Source organism: Corvus kubaryi, unplaced genomic scaffold, assembly GCF_017639235.1.
Source record: "Corvus kubaryi isolate FWS band 111438036 unplaced genomic scaffold, C.kubaryi_AGA036_p1.0 37308, whole genome shotgun sequence".
Classification (NCBI taxonomy): Eukaryota; Metazoa; Chordata; class Aves; order Passeriformes; family Corvidae; genus Corvus; species Corvus kubaryi.
This window is the reverse complement of record NW_024581096.1, coordinates 22,239,066-22,264,754: the sequence shown is the minus strand read 5'-3', so window position 1 is coordinate 22,264,754 and position 25,689 is coordinate 22,239,066. Positions and strand designations below refer to the sequence as shown.

General features: G+C 38.0%; 2 protein-coding genes across 5 annotated transcripts in view; both read left to right on the top strand.

Annotated features, from left to right (window-relative positions):
- The window catches only part of TENT2 (terminal nucleotidyltransferase 2), a 40,893-nt gene extending 20,692 nt beyond the window's left edge, over positions 1-20,201 (top strand). For both annotated transcript variants that reach the window (XM_042028860.1, XM_042028859.1), the window contains exons 11-15: positions 294-337; positions 6,248-6,384; positions 12,833-12,924; positions 17,510-17,589; positions 19,061-20,201. In XM_042028860.1, the coding sequence (XP_041884794.1) occupies positions 294-337; positions 6,248-6,384; positions 12,833-12,924; positions 17,510-17,589; positions 19,061-19,135 (428 nt within the window). In that variant the 3' untranslated portion in view covers positions 19,136-20,201. The remainder of the gene's footprint in view (positions 1-293; positions 338-6,247; positions 6,385-12,832; positions 12,925-17,509; positions 17,590-19,060) is intronic.
- A 3,052-nt stretch (positions 20,202-23,253) lies between these two features.
- The window catches only part of CMYA5 (cardiomyopathy associated 5), a 47,022-nt gene continuing 44,586 nt past the window's right edge, over positions 23,254-25,689 (top strand). For 2 of the 3 annotated variants that reach the window (XR_006016192.1, XM_042028858.1), the window contains exon 1: positions 23,254-24,044. Coding sequence is in view for 2 of the 3 variants with exons in the window: in XM_042028858.1 (XP_041884792.1) it covers positions 23,872-24,044 (173 nt within the window). In the remaining variant the exon portion in view is untranslated. The remainder of the gene's footprint in view (positions 24,045-25,689) is intronic. The other variant, XM_042028857.1, reaches the window with a different exon arrangement.

Below are 25,689 nucleotides of genomic sequence, written 5' to 3'. Positions count from 1 at the left end.
TTTCAGAAATAAAGCTGTACCCAGCTGCTGTAGAATTTTTCATGCCTTTTACATATAGTAGTATCTTGGTAAGACCTCTCATTAGCTGAATAAAGTTCCTGTAGTACTGTATAGTACAAAATATAGTAATAGAAATGTTTGCTGAATAACTTGTTTTACAAAATGCATGAAAGTGAAGTTCTTGATAAATGTTTTTAAGGTAGAATTTTGATGCAACTCTTTGATGTAGTTGATACGATATTGCTTCCTGTGAATTACATGAATCACAGCAACTTTAAACTTTTTTTTTATAGCCTTACCTGAACCCATCCTTCCATCCCTCCAAAAAAATTACCCAGTAAGTGTTTCTTATGGATTTACTACATCATGTATGTGTGTGACCCTGCTTATCTAAATACATGAATTCTTTAATGTCTCTAATGGATTAAGTTGAAGACAGTCTGTAGGTCAGGTCATTGATATGCTAAACCTAAGTGTGAAAGGGATTATTTGCTGCTTTTGATAATTTCTTTAATGAAAATTCTGTTACGTGTGAGAAGATTTCACACACAGTTAGAAGAAAGTTCTAATGAAAACCACTGACCTAATTCTCTTTATGCTGGCTTGGAAATATCCCTGTGTCAGCTGTAACTTTCTGGTTCCTATTTATCAATGTGTTAAGTAGTGCTTTTTCATTCTGCTCTGGGGCTTCAGAATTCCCTACACTCCCACAGCTGTTGAGTTGCGTGATATTTCCGTGTGCAGAAAGTAAGTGGTACATGTTTACTAAGGAAACTTGAGCCATCACAAAATTTGACTTCAGTCCTACAAGAAAACACCTTTTTGTGTCTTTGCTATTATAGTCAGATCATACTCTGTTCATTTCTGGAGAACAATGAATCAGTATGCTTTGGTGCCTCCAGAGTTAGGAGTGTTATTAGTGAGATTTAATCTAAGAAAAATTATCTAGAAGTACGAACTGCCCTCCTAAATATTTGTCTGTGCACAAAAGTGCTATTTGCTGAATAGTTCTATGCTGTAATTTATTTACAGAAATTCCTTGGTTCCTTCCTCCTTACCTGTCTTCATATCTGTCACTTAAAATTTTTCTTTTTTCATAGTTGACATAGTTTGGTGTTCCTGTCTACTTATGGGGGTTTTTTACTGGTTGCTGACAATTGTGCAAAGCTAGTATCAGAAAGCCTGTCTGTCTTTTGCATGTGTTTCCTGTGATGCTGAAATGGGAATATTTAACAACACTGAACGTCAGGGAGAAAATACTGTGGTGTCAGCCATTTTGGGTAATTAAGATAATTGAGATGCAGAAGAAAGCATTGAGCAATAATTCACTGCAGTTTTATTTGTGTGTTGTATATCTGCTTAGGAATACCTGTGCTATATTTTTATGGTCTTTATTTTTTCCTCTAATTTTCTTATGGTACTCTATACCTTCTAGTTTCTTCATTGGGAGTGCTGAAAAGCATTTGAAACTGTCTTTCATTTCTTGTACACTTAGCTTTATCTGATAGATTTTTGAATTGCTAAATTTGCTAATTACATTTCCTTAACGCTTGTGTGCTGTAGTGTTCCAAGTTTTGTGTAGCATGTTACTTAGAAAAAAGTGTTAAGAACTGGCAACTTTTGATTCCTCTGTATTTATAATGCAGGCATTTATATTTGTAGTGTTTGAACTGTGTAAAGGCCTTCAGAACACTATACAAATATTAATGCCTTAAATCATTAAAGCAAACATATACAATACCATAAGCTGAAAAATCTAATGAATCTGCATGCAAAATTTTATCTTCTGTTGTGTGAAAATGGTAAATCACTTGCAGGTGAGCACAGCTGTAAGAATTGAATTTTTGCCGTGTTCTGATATAGATTTTATTTTTGGTTTTTGTGTTCTTGTTAGTTATCTTATATTTGGAGAATGGACTAAATATTCTAGGATTGCTAACAAAATATTTTATACATGCTTACTACAAAACCAAATTGCGAGTATATTTTTGGTCTGCTGTCTCCATTAGGAATATAATTAAGTGTTGAAAAATTGTGAAACTTAAAATTTCTGAATACTGGTATTTCAAAGGAATTTAAAAATGCAGCAAAACAATTTTGGTCTCGTGGCTTGGAGTAATAATTTAAAAGTACAGGCAAATTTCAGTATCAAAAGAAACCATATGTTTTTCTTGTGGTTGTAGCTGGTCAGAGTTGTCTCCACCCTAAAACTACACAAACATATTCCATCTCCCCTACATACACCTATCCACAGTTTTTCAAAATCAAATCTGCAGCCTGAAAATACTTCTGTGATCTGGAGGAAGCTGCTTGTCTTAAAATGTTGGTACCATATAGGAGTGACATGCTTACATTGAGGAGGAAACAAAAGACAGATTCTGTGTCTCCGTATATCCCTACTGCAAATGTGAAGGGTGAGAAGTCCTGGAAAGCCACCAGATTTTCCCACTTTTGCATTCTATTGCCATGGGAGAGTTTCCAACTGGCACTAAGCTGATGTGTTTTGCAACCGCTAGTTTAGAGGGAGTATCAGACCACATCAGATGTGGGGTTGTATTCTGGGGCTTCCCTTGCCCCCTAGCCAGATAAGGTAGATGACAGTAGCCCACAAAGTGTGTTCATCATTTTTGAAGTCTGTATAGTATGTGCCTCCAAGTCAGGACTTCATGGATAAGCTCTAGAGAACCTGTGATCGCTTAAGCCATTATGGCTGGTGAACATTGCTGTCACTGGGACTCAGAAGGAAACTTGTGCCTGACTCTCCAGTGTTCAAGAAATCTGGTGTATTAGTTTAAATCAAGATGGAATTGGATTTCCGTGGGTGCTCTGGATGGTGAACTTCAAGGACTCTAGCATAAGCACATTTTTGTTTCTGCTGCCTCAGCTTTGTATCATGTCTTGCAAAGGGTGGGGCAGAAGGTGGGATGGTGCTTAACGTGGGAGTCAGTCCTTGGAAAGACACAGTTTGCTTCACACTAATTTGCACTTTTGAAAAATGTAAACATGAGTTAAATATTCATTTTTAGGACTGGGGAAAAGGGTATTTTATGTGTGTGAATATACAAAAATGTCACGACGCTATGCTGACTCACCCACCAAATTTTTTTGAATGAAGAATTGTGTACATTCAGAGTTAAACTCACTGTACATCAAGATATTCAAATATAAATTTTATTTTGATGTACAGTCATGTTCCTTTCCAGTGGGTAAGGTGGAATGAGCATACTTAAAAGCATTATGTAGCTTGAACATGAAGCATGTTGCTGAATATTGATGTTTCTTGAAAAATCAGCCAGTCAAGGTAAAGATTAGAGATTCAGCAAAAAAGGAAAAAGACTTTGGGGTCCCTTTTTCTGGGATATCTTAAAATAATGGACAGCTCATTCATATTTGTTGCTCAATCAGATCCTGAATCCAGTTTCTGTCTCTTAAGATGGCTTGAGGCAAAGACACCATAAGCAAAATAGGGACTAGTTTTAATAGAAGCTGAATTTTTTGCCTGCTAGAGCAATTTAAGAAAAGAAAACGTACTTTGAAGGATGTTTTGTAATTCCATTTTTTTTAGCAACCTCACCTATCTGCAAAATCTGTAAGCTGTATCTTGTCTTGTTTATCTAGTTATTCCCTGAGTCCCTCTAACAGGAAGAAAAACACTGTTATCCTTGTTTTAAAACAGGTGAATGGAGCTAAGTTGAAGCTAGAGGATTATCATGAGTTGTTTGTGGCAAAGCCAAAAAAAGTATAGGTATCCCATAGCTGGTCTGACCTCTTGTTCACTGGACACTGAGTCATTGCTTCATTAAGAAATGATCTCCAATTACATTGTTGGTTATTGAATTATTGAATATTGGTATATCTTGACAGAAGTTTTCACTAAATCTTGCTAATTTTAAGTAGTAATTAATTTGGTTTTACATGTAAAACTTTCTAATATGGTAATAACAACTTCTTACACAACACGTTTTCTGTATTTCAGAAAGATAAAACACTGGGTTTTGCCTTGTCTGTGGGGTGATCAGCAACCGACAGTGCTTAAAAAATAAATCTATAAAGAGTATCACAAACATGTGATTTAACATTGTTTTAGTTACGGTTAATGAAAAGCAGTATCAGTTATGCCTTCTATTTTGCAATACTGAGTTGTCTTTTTAAGAGCCATTTTCATAGTGACGTAACTACTAAACCAAGTGGAAATGAGAATTATTTATGTATGTCTCTTAAACTAGGGGGTTGGGGGTTGTTAGTTACTGTAGACTGTAACCTGCGTTTTTACCACAGCACATGTCTAGAATAATATGCATGTATTTTCTGGTAAGCAAAAGCCTTTCTGAATAAGGAAACCTTTGATTTGTCTGATATCTTATTGCCTGCCAGTAAAAAAAAAGCTTGTTTTTATGAAAAATAATAAAGTCTAACTTTTTAGCTGCTGAGGATGTCAACCTCAGAATTTTCTTGCAGTTGAGAAGTTCTCAGGCATTCAAATATGCAAAGTGTAAAAAAATTGATCTTTACTACTGCCTCCAAACGTTTACTTACTAGTCTTAGTAGACGTCTGTTTTAGTAATTTCATTGCACTTCTGCTCTGTATTTTTTGTAGGTCAATGGCCCATTTTCTTCTTCCTTTCCCCTCCTCCTTTGTATCTTTCCTCATCAGTTGGTATACTGCTAATTCTAAATTCAATTCTTCTGACTCCTTAGCTTTCTGTGGGGATGGGCAAGGAGTGACTTCCACTGTAGTACCTTTCTGATTAACTTTAGGGTTAAAACTGTATATACTGTGTGGCATAGGAACAACTGTGTTCCCTTTTTAGATCTTCATATACTGCATATCTGCTTTTTATGTCTTGTGTTTCCATTGTTTTGGTGTCTTCTGATGAACTATAAGCTGTTAAATTCTGAGCTCTTCTAATTAAAATAATGTTTAATGTATAGCATTATATCATATGAGATCAACCATTGAAATTTTTCTCTCTAGAAGAATGGCTTTTCTTCCCCAAAAGATGTTGCACAAGGTTCCAGGAAGTTTTTGCTGGAGCTGGCAGAAGAGGATGGGAGTCTCAAGCTTTCCAGTCCTACTGGTTTTATCACTAACAATACTTTTCTCAGAGGAAGCAGTGCCAGCTCTGGACGTGGAAATAATACTACACTGTGTAGTGCTTCTAGTGCTATTCTAGTACTATAAAATTTGAATCATGCCTGATACTATTCTTAAAAATAACAAACAAATGGGTGGAGAGGGGAAAGGAGATACAGTAATGAGTGAACAGGTTCCTAAATTTACATAAATGTGTTTCTTTATGTGAACGTATAGTTTGTTCCTGTGTATCTTGAGTTCATTTTCAGTAAAATACACAACATTGCTGTAAAACGGTGTTAAAACCAGGTATTAGCAAGTTACAAAAATTGTTTCTGTAGCAAGAGGAGGTATGTTTTCTTCTATGTATCCCGGTCTGTCATAAGAACCTAAAGTATGCAATGGACACTGAAACGGCAGGGCAGTTCTAAAACCATGTTTATTTAGTCATGTATAGATTCCTTTTTAAGGTGGCAGTAGTAGTTTGCTTCTTTTCATCACAAACCTGATTTTTTCTTACCCCATCGTACCCACCCTCTACCCTCACAGAAAAGCATACTTCAGCTGAAGTGTAGTGTTCTGTGTATTATATAACTTCACAGCTGGGCTTTTTTTTCATTCTTGGCTAGAGGAAGCGCTACCTGCAGTCTTCATGCTTATTACGTGGGAGGATGCAGGTTCATTTTATAGCCAGTGGGTTTCCTATGCAGTTTTTAACTCTATACTGTGGGAGCAATGTCAGGCCTTCCCTCTGGATTATTTCTGTACTTCAGTTCAGGTATGGGAAATTGACAATAGGTGTGTTAACTTCACATACATTTTTCTCAGCTGAACTGCAGTCAGCTCAGTGCAGGCTACCTTACTCAGCTTTTGCTCTTGTGGTTTTAGATGCAAGTCCAGTCAAAGATTCTCCCATGTTAAAGTTTTTTAGTAAACAGAGGTCAAGGAATAATCTTGTATGCTCCTGTGCAAGATGATTCTACCTGAGTTCAGGGGGAATAAGTAGTATTTAGTGGGGCAGAAGAAAAATAGTCCTTGGCTTGTAAGTTGTCCTTGAAATTCTAATAAGCAAACAATAGGCAGCTTTCTTACTGTGAAAAATACATGCATCTGGGTTAAGGCTGTCTCTGTGTAAATAATACATATATATACACTCTGATTTTATTTTGACAGGAATGTTTTGATCCTGCTATGCAGTTGCATCTTGTTCATCAAGCTCCACGTACCATTCCTCCTTACATCTCAAAAAATGGATCAAGCCTTGGAGATTTGCTAATAGGCTTCTTCAAATATTATGCCACAGAATTTGAGTAAGTAATTAAGCTCATCTTGGTGGTTTAGAAGATATGAAACTTTGATTCCTTCTATTCAATATAGCAACACTTCATAACCCTTGAAGAGAAAGAAAAGCAGCAATGCAGGAGTGGTAACTGAGAGAGAGGAAATAAGTGGAAAGGCTAAATGACAACAAGAATGCTGGTAAACTGTCCGATGTCTTCTGCTTAGCTAGGCATTCTTTCCTGTAAAATAGCTGCCAAAAGTTAGAGAGCTTTGTCCTTTAAAAATTGCTGGGTTTTGTTATACAGTTACATTATTCTATAACTGCCTATCCATGTGTGAGAAAGATCTGTTCTTAGTTGTCATTTAAGGTATCAGTTGTGATATGAATTATTTGTACCTTAAGGGCTGTGCTTGTCTTTTGTCACCCTGAGTCAATGGAGGTAACTGGCTAGGTGGCTCCTTACTTCAGCCAGAATGTACATTTGTATAGGCTTCACCTAGTGAAGAGTTCTCCCATGTGTAGTTGTGGCACTCACATTATTGGTTTGCTAGAATCTGAGTTTAATTTTGGCATCTGGACTTATATAAGAGGAAAAACTGAAGTTGTGAGGGCCTCTGAGAAAGTCTTAAGTTACAACTGTTTTGCCGAATTGTTACTCATGTATTTCTGAATTTCTTAGAAAAAATGCTTGTTCATATAAAATATCAAATAGTTGTATCTCAATTAGCTTAAAGATGTTCGAAATAACTTCTGAGGCAGTTGGTTCATGCATGTTGCTGTCTTGTATTTGTGCATCATCTCCATTTCTTGGAAGGAGAACAAAACATACAATTGGATACTCATAATTTTGGAAGTGTTGATATTTTACTTTAATATAAGAAGTGAAAGACCATAAAATCATTAAAACATTTCTGGGGTGTGCATCACATGTGAAATATGTAATCTAAATCCCTATGGCCTTTAGTAATGCATGAACTAGCTGCATTTTGTGCATGCATAAGGCTGACTGAGAGATTTTCACATAAGAGATTGTCTTTCAATGATCTCTGCAGATAAGAGAATGGTCTTTTGTCTTAAATGTTTGTTCTGAGTACATGTCTTTTCAGCTGACAAGGTGATGTTTGCTAAAGAGGCAAATGACAAGACACTGCTGGAGGATAAACTCAGGTTCTTAATTTATGTGGGCCACTAAATGAATCTTTTACTACTTGACTGTACAACAAACTGTTAATCTTCTCATATATGAAAGTAAATATCATTTCCACTAAGGAGTTTTCTGGTTTGCCTGTGCAAAGTAACAGAGATGATATTGTCTCTAATTGCAGGAAAAATATCTAGTTTGACTTCTTGGGTTTGGGTGCTTGAGAACATAGTCAAGACCAGATTTCTGCCTAAGCTGGTGGCTGGTCCAGAATGACCTCATTTTTGTCTGCTATTAGACAGGATATGTGAAGACATATGCAGACCAAAAATTCTGCAGTATCAGTGTTTGAACTGATATTTGGCAATCCCTAAATACTATTTTTGTGATGATTATAAACCAGGAAAAAATACTACCTAAATTTATTCATAGGTGCACAGAGGAGCTTCTGGATAAACAAAGCTCAAAAAATTATATAGTGACAATAGAATAGTTGCTGATGTCAAGGGAAGAAAATGTTTCAAAAAAACAACTGAATAAAAAGAATACCTGGCTTGTTCTTCCATTATTGAGCATTTATTAAGTATTTAAACATTTCTGTGATACTGATGATACTCTGTTAAAAAAAAAAAAAAAAGAAAAAGATACCAGTAAAAATAGCCATTAGAATTCCTATGTTGAAAATGCTGCTACTTAGCTGAGAAGTGATTTGAGGAAATGATGCACTTAATGCAGCAGTCTGTATTATTTTTGACTCTTTCTGCTACGCTTTCTGAAATAAAATTTAGTCAGTTGTACTCTTTATCTTGTGTATCCCTGACAACTATAAATCCTGTTTGAAAGAAATAGGGTTGGTAGTAACATTCCATATAGTTTTATTGTCTGGTGAAGACAAATTAGTGCACCATAGGGAGGAATATGAACGTGGTGCTAAAAATGTTTTGTGTCTGTGACAGTCAGCCAGCGCAAGCAAAAGTAGCGTCATGGTAGCCACAGGATCTGTTATCTTTGCTTTGAAGTTGCTGATGGAAACAACGGTACAAATGAGAATGAGGGTAAGAATTAAATACATAGAATCACAGTCATAGAATATGCTGAGTTGGAAGGGACCCATCAGGATCAGCTGAAGTCCAACTCTGGGCCCTGCATGGGATCATCCCTGAGAATCACACCATGTGCCTGAGAGCATTGTCCAAACACTTCTTGAACTCTGTCAGGCTGGTGCCATGACCACTTCCCTAGGGATCCTGTTCCAGTGCCCAATCACTCTCTGGGTGAAAAATATTTTCCTAATATCCAACCTAAACCTTTCCTGACTCAGCTTCATGCCATTACCTTGAGTCCTGTCACTGGTCATGAGAGTGAAGAGATCAGTGTCTGCCCCTCCTCTTCCCCTCATGAGGAAGTTGTGGACTGCAGTGAGGTCTCCCCTCACTCTCCTCCAGGCTGAACACACCGAGTGACCACAGCCACTCCTCCTAAGGCTTCACCTCAAGGCCCTTCATGATCCTTGTGTCCCTCCTTTGGGCACTCTCCAATAGCTTTATATCTCTCTTATCCTGTGGCACCCAAAGCTGCCCCAGCACTGGAGGTGAGGCTGCCCCAGTGCAGAGCAGAGCAGGACAATCCCCTCCCTTGCCTGGCTGGCGATGCTGTGCCTGATGCCCCCCAGGACGTGGGTGGGCCTCCTGCCTGCCAGGGCACTGCTGACTCATGTTCACTTGTGAATACACACACCACAGGGCTCTCTTAGTTCTGCCTTTCGTGGAAGACCTAGTATTTTACTCCAGAGTGTATTGAATATTTTCTTTGTAGTAAGTAGTTTTTTCAGTGTTTGTTTTCCCTGTGAAACATTTACTAGTGTCTTTATGCACTGAAATTTTGAGATTCTGTTTCAGACACTGTGACTGTTAAATTAGGCTATATTTATATAATCTGTACTGGGCCACTGAACTTTCCCTATTGGACTGTCACATGTTTGATGAAAAGATTATTACAGTGGGAGACTTCAATTTTTGTAAAAGTGATTTTTGTAGGCTCCTATATGTGGAGTAGGATGCACTACCAGATTTGATATACAGGAACCATTTTGCTAAATGAACAGCATGCCACCAAGAATGATCAGATCATGTGTGAAGATCATAATTTTGAACAGAATAAGTAATTGAAGCCACCTGCCTAGAATGTTTAACTACTGATCTATTTTACATGTAATGGTCAGGAAGATAAGAGAAGGTGGAGACTTAATGTTAAACTTCTCCCTCACTCTAGCAAAGGCCATTAGGTATTTCAGTTAAAATCTGTGGTTTATTTTACTTGGTGTAGGACAGGATGGGCTGAAAGAGTACAGCAAAGGAAGAAACAGGAGCTTTGCATCTTGTGCAGTCATGCATAAGTCCTTGTGCTGTGTTGATTTTCCCTTATGCTTTTAAACGGTTTTGATGTTTCAGAAAACTGTTTATTGCCATGTATTTATACAGCACCCTTTCCACAGTCCTATTCTAGGGTTTTCAGTGTGTCCATGAGAAGTAATTTTTATATTCCTTCATCCCTGTCCCCAAAGAAATGGGGTTTGGAAATTGCAGCATGCATTGGAATAACACACCATATATGCCAAAGCTTGTTTTGTCTTTATGGTTGTATAGTTATTTTGCCATAAGAGTTTAAGTCTGTGTAATGCTTCTCATGATACAGCTGGCTATGGTTATGACTTCATTTTAACTTTAACTATTTAAAATTGTCCACTGATTACGCAGTGACTGTGATCAGGTGAAAAATTGTAGATATTCTCTAAAGCAAGTATTTGGAAACATGTTTACCAGCCCATCTCAAGGAGGTGTCTGATTTCATCTCTGCAGCTTTGAATGAAGGCAGCAGGTTTTCACTTGGCTGTCTCCTAACAAAGTGAGACTTTGAAGCAAGGTGTTGCTCCCCTGTATTCCTTTGTGATTACTTCCCTTAAATTTACTGTTGCAAGTTAAGTAGCAGTTGTTTAAGATGACTGATTTGTATTTGGTGGATGTGGTAAAAGCTTTGGTTACATTTTAATGACAAAATATAAAATTGCAGTGAAAAGTTGCTTGCAGCTCTTTTCATGATAGAATTGGTCAGGTAATAAAGGGATCATTTTTAATACTGTGTTGAATCAAATATGTTTGCAACTTGTACCCATCTTATTATGTTTATACAAGTGGCTTTGATTAGTAAGAATGCTCTGGAAAAGATAAACTTTTTATTCTGTTCGTACTGCAGTCATGCACACACCTGAAAACGTCTAGTGTCTTTCTTTCAAATACTTGCCTTTGCCATGAAGCTCACATACCTAGTGCAGTCAGTGACAGCAGAAATAACTGATAATTGAAATAGCTGTTTAAATGGCATTGTTAACTTAGGGATTGAAAATGTGTACAGGGAGAATATCTGCTTTATGTTGGCAACAATTAAGTTGTTATATGCAAGCCAAAGTGGTTAAAATTGACAGACAAATAATTTGCTATTCATAATTAATTTCTAATTCAGTATGATCTTGGTACCAAGACAGTTTTGGGAGACTGGCAGATAAAAGAGTTGTTTTCAAATTTAAATTTCAAATTTAAATAAAAGGCTTTTAAATTTCAAATTTAATTAAAAGGCTTTTTAAACAGCAAGAAATGCCACTTTTTTGTTGCTTTTTACTTAACCAGTGTGTTATAAATGCATTTCTTTTTTGCTGAGGGATCAAGTATAGCCTAGGAAAAAAAGAATTCAAGAGAAGAATTACTGTTTCAAGTGAAGGACATGTCTTCTAGACTCTCCCCCAGCTCCATTGGCCTTCTTTGGACAAACTTCAGGACCTCAGTGTGTTTCTTGTAATAAGGGGCCAAAAACTAAACACAGGATTCAAGGTGTGGCCTCACTGGTGCGCACAAGGGGGACAGTCACTGCCCTGGTCCTGCTGGCCACACTGTTGCTGATCCAGGCCAGGATGCCATTGGCCTTCTTGGCCACCTGGGCACACCCTGGCTCATGTTCAGTCGCTGTCACCAGCACCCCCAGGCCCTTTTCTTGTGGGCAGCTTTGCAGCCACTCTGCCCCAGCCTGTGGCACTGCCTGGGGTTGTTGTGACCCAAGAGCAGGACCTGGCACTGGCCCTTGTTGAACCTCACACCATCGGCCTCAGCCCATGATCCAGCCTGTCCAGATCCCTCTGCAGAGCCTTCCTGCCCTCCAGCAGATCAGCACTCCCACCCAGCTTGGTGTCACCTGCAAACTGACTGAGGGTGCACTCGATCCCCTCATTCAGGTAACCAGCTGGATGTTAACTCCACAAATCACCAGTCTCTGGGCCCAGCCATCCATTTTATCCAGTGAACAGTGCACTTGTTGAAACTATCAGCTGCCAGTTTCTCCAGGATAATGCTGTGGGAGATGGTGTCAAAGGCTTTATTAAAGTCCATGCAGACTACATCCACAGCCCTTCCGTTATCCACTGTGAGGCTGGTCAGTCAGGATGTGCCTTTCACAAACCCCTGCTGGCTGGGCCCAGTCTCCTGACTGTCCTGCATGTGGCACATGATGGCATGCAGGATAAGCTGCTCTCTTAAGTTAAGAGCAGCTGAAAGGTGGCTGGGTAGATAAGAACATAAAACTGGAAGTGGTTTTTTTGGCTTCCATTACGTTTGGCATATTGTGCCAAGCATCATAAAGATGGTGGCATGTCATAAAGACTGCCCTGTAATCTGCCTGCTGTTCCTGTTTAAATGTGATAATTTCCTGGTTTTGTTATTGTAAAGCTGCCTGCAAAAGATGGTAGAGAGTTGTACTTGCAGATCTAAATTCAGCATATATGAAGTGTTGAAACTTTCTAGTAATAGGTTCCTTGCACAGGAAGGCCTATGAGCAAATTATTTCTACATATCTTTATACTATTGAATATTTTTTTATGGAATGCAGTATGTGACTTGTCTGCACTTATTCCTTACATTCCTTTCCTTCACAGAAAATTATGAAAGATGTGAGTCTGTAATTTCTTTTGAACTTAGAAATAAATGCAGGTGACGATGAAAATTTAGTTTGACATTGTTAGTTGAAAAAATTATTTCATTGTGAACATATGTTACTCATGGATACCTGTGATGCTCTGTTTTGGAGATGTTTTTTGTACTTGAACTTCTGTTAGTGGAAAAATTTGCTTGTTTCCTACCCATGATGTTAAACTGAATTACTCATTATTATAAAATACTGTGTTATCCAGGCTTATGACACTGCAATTTGGCAATTTTTTTAATGTAAACTGATAGTTTGAATTTAGAACTAAGAGTTAAAATTTCTTGCAAATTGTTTTCCTTTTCTCTAGTTGGAGCCATCAAATGATTTCAGTTCGTGAGGCCAAGGCTATTGCAAGACCTGATGGTATTGAATGGAGAAACAAATTTATTTGTGTAGAAGGTAAATTGTGAAGCTGCATTATGATTTTTAACTGTTATGGCATTAAATACTTAAATCTATCAATTAGGCTTTACCTTGGTTGTGTTTTGAGAAATATAATGCATGTGTGCATTATGTAGAGAAGGAATTTTAACCAATGTAAATGGTTTGTTAACAGTCCTGTCAAAAACATTTGAGATGGAAGCCTTAAGTTCTATAGGGTTTAAAAATAGTACTCCTGACCTTTTCTTCAAGAGCACTCATTGCCCTGTTACTTTTGGAACAGGGATTAGAACTTTGATAAGGAATGGCCTTTATGCCAGTAGTGTGTGTTTTTCTGCTCCACAAAAATAGTTGTCAGTTTTGCCAAGTTTGAACTTCTGAAAAAATACAGCAGGCACATACTCAGATTACTCTCAAAGAATATTCTTTGTTCTAGAACTGCTCTGGCATTGCAAGTCCTAGCAGTGACCAGGTTATGTGTATGTTGATGCCCTTGTGGGTACTATTTTTGGCTGGCTAGTGAACGTAGACTTTGTGCAGACACTGCATGATGCCTTCCAGAACTGGAGGGTAAACCCAGGCTACCTGTTGGAGTTGCAGGTCTCAGGTGTCTCAGTGCAGAACTGAGCAGAAGCACTATATGGAAGGTGAACAGGTAAGCGTATATAGGAGGTGAAGCCTGCACTAAGGAAAGAGATGATAGACCAAGAGAAGGATCGAGATGTTAAGAGAATGAGAAGAGAGGCAAGGAAGAGACTGAGAGTTGCTGTGTAACTGGAAACAGTTGTCATAAAAGGAGAGGTTGCCTGGGCCCTGACTGCAAATGAATGGAGGCTATTAGGATAAGGATATCAAGGGTTGAAATCTCAGGATGAAATAGGAATACAACTTGAACAGGAGACAAATGGTATGGGGAAAGTTCTTAGACACTGGGAAGATTTTGCTGAGGGAGGAGGAGAATAAGGCAGAAGTCCTGTGGCTGAACAGACATTCTTCAAGATTGCTGAGGTTTAGAGTTGGGATATGTATGTACTTTCCTGCATTTGTGCTGCTCTGTGCAGAGAATCAGCTTCAGTTCAACTTCACCTGAACTTGGTTATTCTGTGGCCCAGAACCCACCAACTTGGCCACAGTCCTATGAATGTCAGTGTGAAGCCATATGATGGGATTCTTGTTCTTTATTTGACCCTTTTTGGAAAAATCAACAGTTATAGGAGAAGAAGAACGCACTGAAATATGGTTGCACTGGACTCTGTAGTCTTTAGAGTTGAGAAATGTGAGAATTAGAGCATCTGCACAGCTGAAATGATTCAGGATAGTGTAGTGAGGCATTGCCAAGGCTCTGGTCTGAATGTGGGAGGTGGGAATGCTGGGCAGCTATGTTTGCTGCTGTCACGTGATGCTGATCCACTGGGTTGCTGGGGGCTGTGTGTTTCAAGCTCTCAAGTATTTTATGACATTACAAAGTGGTTGAATAATTAGGCTATCTTTCTGCCAGGCTGGAAAATAGAATAAACGTGAACATACAAAATAGACACTCTAGATTTTGCATTTAATGGTCTTGATTACATATAGCTTTTCCTTAATGCATTTTTGTTTGAGCTATTAAAAAAGGCAAAATTATCTGTACGTGACACATCTGATTCCTTCCTTGGTTCAAGACTTAGTGGGTTTAGCCTCACATACCAAGTCCTTACTTCTAATTTGGGAGGGATGAATAAGATTTCCTGCTTTAACTCAAAGTAGACTTCATGTTTATAACAGCTGTTAAGCTGAACTAGGTTAACAAAGTATGTAGATAAATTTCTGTGTACTTGAGAAGATTCCAAAAGTTAGCTAAACATGCCAATAGATTCTGTTTTCCAAGTCTTGTCAAATTTTCCTGTTCGCAGAATAGAATTTCAGTAATTGGTACTATTCCATATATTTTTAAATATCTAAAATATATTTGCTGATAGATAACACAAGTCTGGGTTTTTTTTAATATTCTCATCTCTCTGTGTGAACAAAATAACTTATAATAAACTCTTAGTATCTTGATGGTTAGAAAATGTGGTAGTATAAAGAGTAGCTGATTGTAAAATTAATCTTGCTGTGCTTTGGGGAATCAGTTTGTCTTTTGACAGTCAGTAAATATGCAGAAAGGTTAAGGGGAGATGTGAATTAGCTTTTGTGACCAGAATGCCTTTTTTCCACTGATGGTTTCAGAAGATTGCACTGTTCAGCCCTTGTTGCTTTAAAATATAGATATATCCTGATTCAACATAAAGGTCCTTGCATTAAAAAAGCAGCTACCATCACATTTATGATACACAAATGAAACACTTACCTTCTTCACATAGTAAGTAACACGGAGTTCTTAATTATACTAGATCACTCTCCCAAATAATGGGACTGACATTAGAGGACTGTGTATGTTTTTATTTGATTGCCAATTTTTGTTCTAAACTGAAAGTATGATGCATTCTAAAGGAAATCTGCCTGTAACTGTCCACTGAAAACTAGGTAGTTTGAAGAGAATCCTTTCAGAAAACTGCTAAATACAACATTTATTGTATGAAAAAATTTGTGAATTTAAATAGCTAGCAGAAATAAAAACCTAATGCCATGGAGCATGTTCCAAATTTGAAATGCCAGTCTCCATAAAGGCACAAGCCTTTCTGGTGTCTGTGTAATGCTTTGTTTTACTATACATCCCTATCTGAATAAAAGTAATTCATAACCAACTAGACAAAAAAAAATCTACCTGATCTAACAAATACATCTGTGGTTCTGTGGCCCTTAAGGACTTGCATACATTCTACCAGTGTGAAATATAGAATGTTACTCATTCTCAGGTTCTTATACTAGGTTCTCTACTAAGGAAGAAAAGACTATAAAACCTCTTTTGTAGCACATTAATACATAGTACCTGCATCATAATTTTTTAGTATCAATTGCTTTAATGTTGTCAACCTTATCAGTAGCAAGAAGTACTTTTTTAATCTTGCAATTTCCAAAGTTCCAAACTATTAAGTATGTTAGGATGAAAAGGGGGGGAAAGATCACATTAATTAGTAGTCAGCTAGAACGTAAAACCCCCAAATGGTCAACTTCTGAACAAACATTGCAGAATAGGTATGAAGTGATAAAATATATTTTACAGCAGTTAATATGTCTTATATAAAAATTTATAGTAAATATTTTGCTATATTCTCAGTATTTCAGTGAGAAGCTGTTGAATGAGGTGAGTCTAAAGTGAATAATTCCAAGATTCTCATGTGTAATAAATTTCAAAATATTTTAATATGCAAAATCCTAGTCTGATATGTTATCACAGACTGTTGAGCTGTAGCAGGTAATTACTGCTGCATAAATGCAGCACCATCATAGTGTGCTTCAATAGATAATAACCTGAGTTTATTATGAATTACATATCCTTAGATCATTCATAGAAGCATAGATTGGAAGGGACTTTAAATATTATCTTTCACTAGACCAGTTTGCTCAGAGCCCCATCCAACCAGGCCTTGAGCACTTCCAGGGATGGGGCATCCACAACTTCTCTGAGCAACCTCTTCCAGTGCCTCACCACCTTCACAGTAAAGAATTTTTCCTAATATCTAGTCCAAGCTTGCCCTTTTTAGTTTAAAGCTGTTCCACCTGGTCCTAGCACTACATGCTCTTGTGAAAAGTCCCTCTCCAGCTCTCTTGTAGGCCCCTTTTAAGTACTGGAAGGTGCTATGAGATCTTCCCTAAGCCTTCTCTCTGGATAGACTACCCCCAACTCTGTCAGTCTGTCCTCATAGGAGAGGTGCCCCAGCCGTCTGACCATTTTTGTGTCCTCCTCTGGACTCACTCCATGTCCTTCCTGTGCTGGGACCCCAGAGCTGGATGCAGCACTGCAGGTGGGGTCCCAGCAGAGCAGAGCAGAGGGGCAGAATCCCCTCCCTGGCCCTGCTGGCCGCGCTGCTTTGGATGCAGCCCAGGACACGTTTGGCTCTCTGGGCTGTGAGTGCCCATGGCTGGGTCATGTCCAGCCTCTCAGCCACCAGCACCCCCAAGTCCTTCTGGGCAGGGCTGCTCACAGTGACTTCTCCCAGTCTGTAATCTGTCTGGGACTGTCCTGACCCAGATGCAGCACCTTGCACTTAGACTTGCTGAACTTTAACGAGATCCTCATGAGCCCACTTCTCGAGTTTGTCCAGGTCCCTCTGGATGGCATCATGTCTTGTTGTGTCAGCTGCACTGCTCAGCTTTGTGTCGTCTTCAAACTCCCTGAGGATGTGCTCCATTGAGGGATTCAGGGCATTCAGAGAGTTCAGGGTTTGGGGCTTTTTTTTTTTTTTTTTTTTTTTTTTTTTTTTTTTTTTTTTTTTTTCTTTTTTTTTTTTTTTTTTTTGGGGGGGGGCGATTGGTTTGTTTTGTTGGTTGGTTTAGTTTGGTTTTGGTTTGGGTTTTTTTTTGATAAATGTTATGTAGAAAGTAAGCTTGAGAACCAAAGAGGAATTGGCTACTTAGAACACTTTTGGGAAGCAATGATATGCTTGACCCTACTTGGTTAGTGGAGACAACCTAACTCTAGATTTTTTACCAGTTTTCATGTTTGCATTTGATCTTGCAGAGCCCTTTGATGGGACAAATACTGCTAGAGCTGTACATGAGAAACAGAAGTTTGATATGATCAGAGTTGAATTTGCACAGGTAAAAAGTACATCTCATGTAATTTTTCTGGTCACTTTGTTTTTCAAGATAGTTATACAAATGCTAGTCATTAAACCTGCCTGTTTTATGCTTTTTATTATAAGTAATAAAAAGGTGTGTTTTTAAAAAAATTGTGGAAAATCATTTCATAAGAGTATTCATTAATGTCTGCCATTAAACTTCAGGAATACACTGAAATGGGTACTCGAAATAGTAAAAAACTCTCTTAGATTTTCTTGTGTGTGTAAAATTCTAACAGTGGTTAATAGCTTTAAAATTACGTCTTCATTCATTGTTTATTCCTACATGAATTTAACTGGTAATAGATAATGTTTTATACTTCTTACTATCCCTTTTTTAAATAAATATCACCACCAAAATAATGGGGGTTTTCTGATTTTTGATAACTTATTTAAATAGGTACTTTTCTTTAGGGAGACCACATTCATAATTTTAGAATGTGAGTAGATCAAACAGGAACTTCCACTGTTCAAGTCAGAGGAGGAAAAGACACTTTGAAACAAGGAAAAATTTAGACCTTAGTTAAACATCCTTTTTCTGAAAATATTTGCTACCAACTCTCTTTTATGCTTGTCTCCTGTCATAGGCATTGCACTGGAATTGCAACTCAAATTCTTGTTTTCTGAGATCTCTGACTATTTGTTATGTACTTATGACTAGGGATTAGTACACAGAACTGGCTTCCAGCTTTAACCGGTTAAGACTCCCCTATTAAGCTGTCCGTGAAAGTTCACGTTTACTCCAGTTACTCAAGTCTTCAGGTATCTTGAAGGCTTCTCCAGCAAAAAGTAATTTAATGCCAGATACTTGTAATAGAGCAAATGCTGTAAGAGATACTTTAGTCAAAAAAGGATAACATTTTCTTTGTAATTCTGCTCAGAAATGTTTGTTATTCTTTTTTTTAACCATGTTAGCATACAAAATACTGAATGTTTCACATACTTTCACATAAAATAGTTGATTTTGTGAATCTGCTAAAGTCACGTTTACAAAGTGGTTTAGGCTCTCACTGTACTGTGAAATCAGAGTGAACTTCTCTTTTCAGAGTTTTCAGTTAACAAAATTTGTTTCAAATCTCTGTGCTTTTCTTAAAAATGCAAAAGCACATGTTTGATCCTAGCTGTCTGGAAACAATATATGAGAGTGATAGAGTCCTGAAAAAATGTCCTTTCTACCAGGTACTGTAAGAATGACAGTTGCTCTAAAAGTGCAAGTACTTTTTAATATCTTGCATTTTGGGTACCTTTTGGATTTTACTTCCCTTAAAAAATCCCAAAAACAAATGAACCAAAAAAAAAATCTTCACCCACAAACTTTCTTTTCAAGAAGGGGAAAAATATCAACCTTAATTTTGTGGAGCTGTGATGCTTATTGCTTACAAGAGTATTTAAGTTTTAATGGCAAACATTATATAGCTGCTTTTTAAGAACCTTGTGGTTTTTTTCCTCAGGCTTGGCGGTTATTACGAGACAAGAAAGACCTGAACTGTATATTACCTTTAAAAGCAGCCAAACAGAAAAGATAACCAGCTTCTTTCGTTTTCCCTTCTTTTTTTGGATCCTGCTGAAGTAAAGAACAGTGTCAAAATCAGGAGGCACTTACCCCACGGTTTTTACAACCTGTTTTTCTCTGTAAACTTTTGTTAAGGAAATGTTTATAAGGATGGGGCATATTTTATTATCAGTATTTGTTAATACAGCTGTTCATTCAAAGATATGTTTTCTGAAAATGTTTGCGTTGTTGACTTCTAGAAGAAACTCAGAGCAAACAACAAGAATACATCTATTTTAAGGAAAGTATGGGGATATATGGACTTGCTTCTTGCGTGATCTGTGTAACCATTAATTTAGTCAGATTTAACCATGAAACAGACATTCAAAGTTAAACCATGTGCAAATCTGACTACATCCTTAAGACACTGTGCACTACCAACTTCTTGATGAACAGGGAGCCTGTGCTTTACATGTGCTTAATTGCAGTAAGCACTTCTGTTCAAGTTAGCACTTTCCAGTTTTATTTCACTTTTACTTGGAATAACAAGCAACTGTTTATGAAAATCAAGATAGATTATGGTTGGTAGTATTCTGAATGTCAAGAACTATAATCTAAACTGGAATTTTCAAGCAACAGTTGTACTAGGAAGAAATTGAAATAAAAAAACTCGATTCAATGCACATAAATGCTTCACATGCACACAGAGTAGGCAGGAAAATTTTTAGTGCTTCCTTTTACATATCTGAAGTAGTAGTAATGTCTGTTTTGGAGAAAAAGACCAAATCAAAATCAAAATACCTCACATCAGTGCTAAAATAAGGTGGGTTTCTCATTTGATTTTGTGTAAATGTTTGTAAATTGGTCAGCCACTGTAAATTGAATCTAAATAAGTAATATTGAAAATGATAGCTCTTCCAAAAAAATTGCAAACCTTCTCTTAGACCTCTGATAGCACAATTTGTGTCTCTCATGTATTTGTTATTGAAGACCAATCAATTTTTAAGACTGTATTTACCACTGATGTCGAATTCGTACTTCCATTTTTTTAAGTTTAATATTTTATATGGTGTCCAGTGAAATAAAGTTTATATATGGAAGATACGGGTTATTTTTCCAATTTTTGTTATTTTGTACCGCGTATTTAAAATATTTCCTATAATTAAGTAGAATAGGAAATGCCCCAAAAGGGAAGACCCATGTTGCAATTCACCAAGATCTATCATGGCTATTCTGCAGTACATCTGTGAATAGGCAAAAGTTTAATTTATTACATTCTTTAACAAGATTGTGAAAACCCTTATAACTGTAAAATAAGCATTGTTACTTCTTATGCAAACTTTCAAGATCTAATTTATTTAGAAATTCTAGGTACTGTAAACTATATGCCTGATGTGAGATTACTTCCTACACACTTCATCATGATCTAGTCTATGTAGAATTTTGATTTGTTTCTGCAATTGACTCTTCTTCTGCAATTTAAACAGTCTTTCAGTTTTAGTATGACTCTAGCAGTCCACTGAAATGTTCTTCCTCCATGCATATGTTCACCTTCACTGCCCTTCCTCTGGAGGATGGTATTCTTGGTGTCAGTGAAACATCCACTTTGATTCACTTTATGTAAAACTGAACCACAAGATTTTAGGACAGAATGGTCTCTGGATTCAGAGATGCTCTACAAGCTCTGCGTAGATTTGGGGGAGAGGGGTTGTTTGCTATATCTTCTTTAAAAATGTATTGGTTATGTCTGTGTCTAGAAAATTTAAAACTTTCCTGACCTAGGATAAGTAAGAAGGGACATAAATGTTTAAAGCTGGTAAAAATATTTTTTAAGTGAGCTGAATGTGAGGAACAAAACTTAATAAAAGGCATAAAACTTTCTTAAGAGTTTGCATTGTATCACCTAATGTGTTAACATTTCTTACACCTTAAATTAATACTTCATGTTTGAAACCATTTCTTCCTAACTGATTTTAAAAAGTTAGTTTGAAAAATAATTGTATCTCTGAGCTACTCTGTAAAAATTGCCCTACCAATTCAGTGCTATTTTTAATACAAGTTAAGGTCTGTAACCACAACAGTCTCTTTCAAAAGGATCCTTCTGTAGTTTTTTTCCTCAAGTTTATGTCCCTCTGATAAGCCATGTCTATAATCAGAAATTCTAGATGGTCGTTTTCCCCAATTTTTTTGGAACAAGCGTGTTTATGGTGTATTTGTTAAATAGCTGGCTGCAACTTTGGTCAGAAAACTTCAGCTATAATACCACAAAATAAGTGGCTTGGGGAGAGTGGGTAGGAGCTGGACCTTAACTTTGGATTCAGTTCTGCGTAGTCTGAAGTTGTTAGAGGTTTAATGACCTGGGTTTTCATCTACTCTGGGCAAGTATCCAGAGGGAAAAATTCACTAATGGCTATCATAAATTTTACTGTTAGGGTGAAGTTACCACCTTTCCTCAGCTTCAAAATAAAAACTTTTACCTACTTGGCATACACCCTAGCAGGAATAGTTTTTTCTGAGAGCTCTTTGGTAGAAGGTTTTTCACAACTGACCAAGGTTTCAGTGTGTGTACAAGATGCTCTCTTCTCTGGGATTTGTTACTGCCTTGAAATAAAACTGCTTTAGTTCAGCTCTTTTATTTATTTATTTTTAAATTATTATTCTTGACTACTCTTTGGCGTTGGGTTTGCTTGTCTTTTCTCACCTCATGTGTCAGAAACCACTAGTGTCTTCTCTAGGATTTTAAGAACTCTCTTTAGTCCTTCAGGAGTGCTTTTAATTAACAGGCTCAGAGGTGCACAGTAGGACCAAACGTTGGCAAGAGCTTCACATTTGGTGACAGTAATGCAGAACTGGCATAGGCTATACACTGTGAAACTTAAAGTTTCTCTTCTAGCTCTTGCTCTCACTTGTCCTGAAATGTGAATGTGTAAGTGAACTTTCTGTACCTTAGGTATGTTGACAGTATGAGGCATTATTTTTTTAAAAATCCCTTACAAAGAAATCAATATAAATCAATTTTAAAACTCACATTACAGGGTGACATGGTTATTGGGAGAAATGGGCAGCGATGATAAAAGGATGTAGAATGATTTGTAGAAAACATGAAGTTAGCATTTGTGAATAAATTACATTTGTGAATCCCAAACATTATTTGGAACATAGTGCTTTACTTGAACTTGGGTTACTGGACTCAATTCACAGTATATTTGATGTTAAATTTAAGTCCATCATAGAATGTCACTCTTGATTTATTGTACTGTACTTGCTACGGGTTGTCTTGTATTTTGTTGTTTATTTTTGTCTGCCTTGTTCTCTGTAATCCTTGCGCGTTCAGATAAAAATATTTCCCTGGATTTTACTGAGTATGATTCTTGTAGGAAGAGCATGAAAGAATATGTGATTTTGGTCCATTTACAGGTCAAATTAACTTGTGAGAAGTACAGATGGTTGCCTTTCTCTTGCTGTGCTGAAGACTGAATCAAAACTTGTGCAATGTATGTTTCATATATAAGCATTTCTAGAAGACTTGTAATGCTCTTGCCTTCCACATGAAATGTAAGGAAGAGTACTTCATATTCTTTACATTTTGCTGTGTACACTGTCTATGCTCATGATGGGAAATACACTTTTCAAAAAAAATTACATTGTCACCTTGTAAATTGTGTATGGCACTGCGTCGGTCAAGAGAGCAGAAAGGTTTTACCTGTACATGCTGTTTTGAAATGTCAGGAGAATTTTAATTTAGCATGCAGAAGCAGTTTGTAGTCAGAAGTATGTGGCTGAGTGTTTCTATACTTACAGCACAAGGAAGAGTTTGCTGATTTGTTTATTTATTTGAAGAACGACAAAAAAACCTAGGGGCATTAGAGTTATACTGTGTATACAGTCATTTATACTTGAGATATCTTCAAAGTTCTTTATTGAGAATCAGGGGTTTAGTGCTTCTCCTCCTCTTCTAGAAATATTTTTTTTTAAAGTAAAGTCTTTAACTTGACTACTACAGATTGGAAATATTTCTGTTTTGTCTGGGAAAAGCACTGCATTTTGTGTAAAATGCAGAATAATAAAGGGTAAATGTGGCTTAATCTAAACTCTTCATGGTAGTATAGTTTGTCTTTCCTTTAAACTATAATTGGTTCAAGTCCGCTCAAATAGGAAGTTTAAAATGTCCTGTGATTTAACACATTGACAGATTGAGGGTTTAAATACTTTCCTTGTGCATGGTTAAATACCACAGTGCATCTGATACATCTTACAGAACAATATTAATAATTCAATGTGTTTGTTGGAGGCTCATCCACTAGTTATTGTATTTGACCTTTCCAGCTTGAGCTTGAGGCACTCTGGGTGTGCAGAACTTGTGAAATGCACCTTCTCTTGGGGCCACAGGAAAACTCTCCTTCTGCTTCATCCATACCATCCACCCCAAATTTGCTAGAGGTGACTGGGGGAAGGTCTGCTTGGCCCCCTTCCTCCCTGCTGCTGCCTGTCCTGTCGCCTGTACAAGCAGCTCTGGCAGTGGCAGCAGGCGAAGGGGGCGAGCAGCTGGAGAGATGGCCATGGGGCCACGTGTCCTGGCACCGGGTTGGTGCTAGGAGCCAGGGTAGGAAGAGCAGCGACTCTGCGCTGTAACTTTGCTGCCTTCTATTTAAAGACTGTCCTGAGTCAGGAGAAGTGAGTGTTACTGGGGATGACAGTTGCTTCAGGCAGCCCTGGGGAAGACAGGGTTGGGGGTAAACATCACCGGCGACGGCCTGAGCAGGGAAGGGAATGGAGGGGTCCCACAGCACTGGTTGCGACAGGGCATCTGAGACCTCATCCTTCATAGGAGATGAAGAAGAAGAGGAAGAAGAGGAGGAGGAGGAAGAAGAGGAGGAGGAGGAAGAAGAGGAGGAGGAGGAGGAGGCTGTGGACCCAGAGGAAGCAGAGGAGCTGACTAATAGGTATGTGTCCGCAGGGACTCAGAGCTCCACAGTGGGAGCTGGCAGCTCCACCCCAAAGCATCATCCCCCAGGAGGTGCCAGGATTGGAGTCCCATGCTGGTTTAGTGGCTTTTCCCCCTTCCCTTACCCAACTGCTGCAGATAAAAAAATGGGGGTGTTAGAGGGCTGTAATATTTTTTTCATATGAGTATGGCTGTAATTAAGTTTTGTGTGGTAAGCGCCTACCCTGAGTTCCCTGAAAGCTTTTCTATTTAAAGATCCTCTGATATGCCAGCTCAAGTGGCATCTCCTTCCACTCCTCCCTCTCTGGCTGACTCTTTGTCACATATGGATCTTAAATGCTCTGCAGATTTGCTTGTCAGGGAGAAAATGCTCAAAGATTATAATGGTGCATTAAAATTTGTTCCTTTTTACGGCCCTTTATTCCTTACCACTTGTCCCTCCCTCTTCAGTTTTTTTCTTTCCTAAAAAAGGAAAAACTTGTACGTGCCTGCTATTGCTGATCATGGTTTGTATGGCCGATTTTTGTGGTGGAATGGGAAATATTCTATCCCTCTGATCTTTTTTTTCTTATTTTTTAGTATTTTTGTTTTCTTAATAACTTCCACAGAAACAGTTTACTGTCCTACTATTGCTCTCCTACCATTAGGAATATAACAAGCAAGGCTGTGGCCCAGTGCCCTGCCCAGTGGTCCTGCGCAGGATGTGGAGGCGTCTGCAACCTGATCCATGCAGACAGACTCTGGCTGTGCCAGTGCCGTTGGTTTCATAAAGAAACCACGAGGCCTGAGAGTCCCCTGGCACATACCAAGTCTCAAGATTTCTTCCTTGTCTTGAGTAGACCCCATCAGTTTTAAGTGGATATTGCAGGAAGAACCTAAGATGTTAATGTTGTTAGCTTAAGGTTTTTCCAGAAACCCATTTTTTAAGAAGTGCATCACACAGTTCTTAATACCTCAGTGCTGTGAAGCCATCCACGTTTACCCTCACTCTGTGTGTATCACAGTTCAAAGTGCTTTCTGACATTGCTGATGGTCACTGGAGAAAAAAGATGGCAGAAGCGGGGTGGGGGGCTCTGTGCAGTCTAACCCACCCAAAGTGCTTCAAGAACAGAAGCCAAATGGGTAAATGCATCCTATGACTGCAGGAAAACCTTCCCGCAAGGGAAGTAGAGAGCTAGTTTTCCACAATGGGGGCACAGCCTGGTGTGTAATGCTGCTTTATTCCCAAGGGATGTTTGGCTTTTCAGTCCTGTGCTGGCAGAGAGGGATTGCATGCCAATAAACACTGCTTGCACATTGCTGTAACCCTGCAAGAAAACCAGCTGAAGTCTGTGGAGTGGAGCTGCTCACTGCAGACAGCTAAAACACAATTGACTAGATAATTTTTAATGGAATCTGCAATTAAATGGCTAATAATAAAACTCAAATTGCAAAACACAAGTAGGAATTGCTAAAAATGGAGGGAAATCTATGTAGCCTCACAGTTATTTACTACTTGTGCTGAGAGGATGACTTCTCCATGGGTGCCTGTTAGCAGCTCCTCACAGCTGGGTGGATCTTGCTTCTGGCTGGCAGCCTCCGCAATGCAAACTTGAGCATTGCATCTCAGCACTTACTTAAATCACAGCAAACATTCCCTTTAC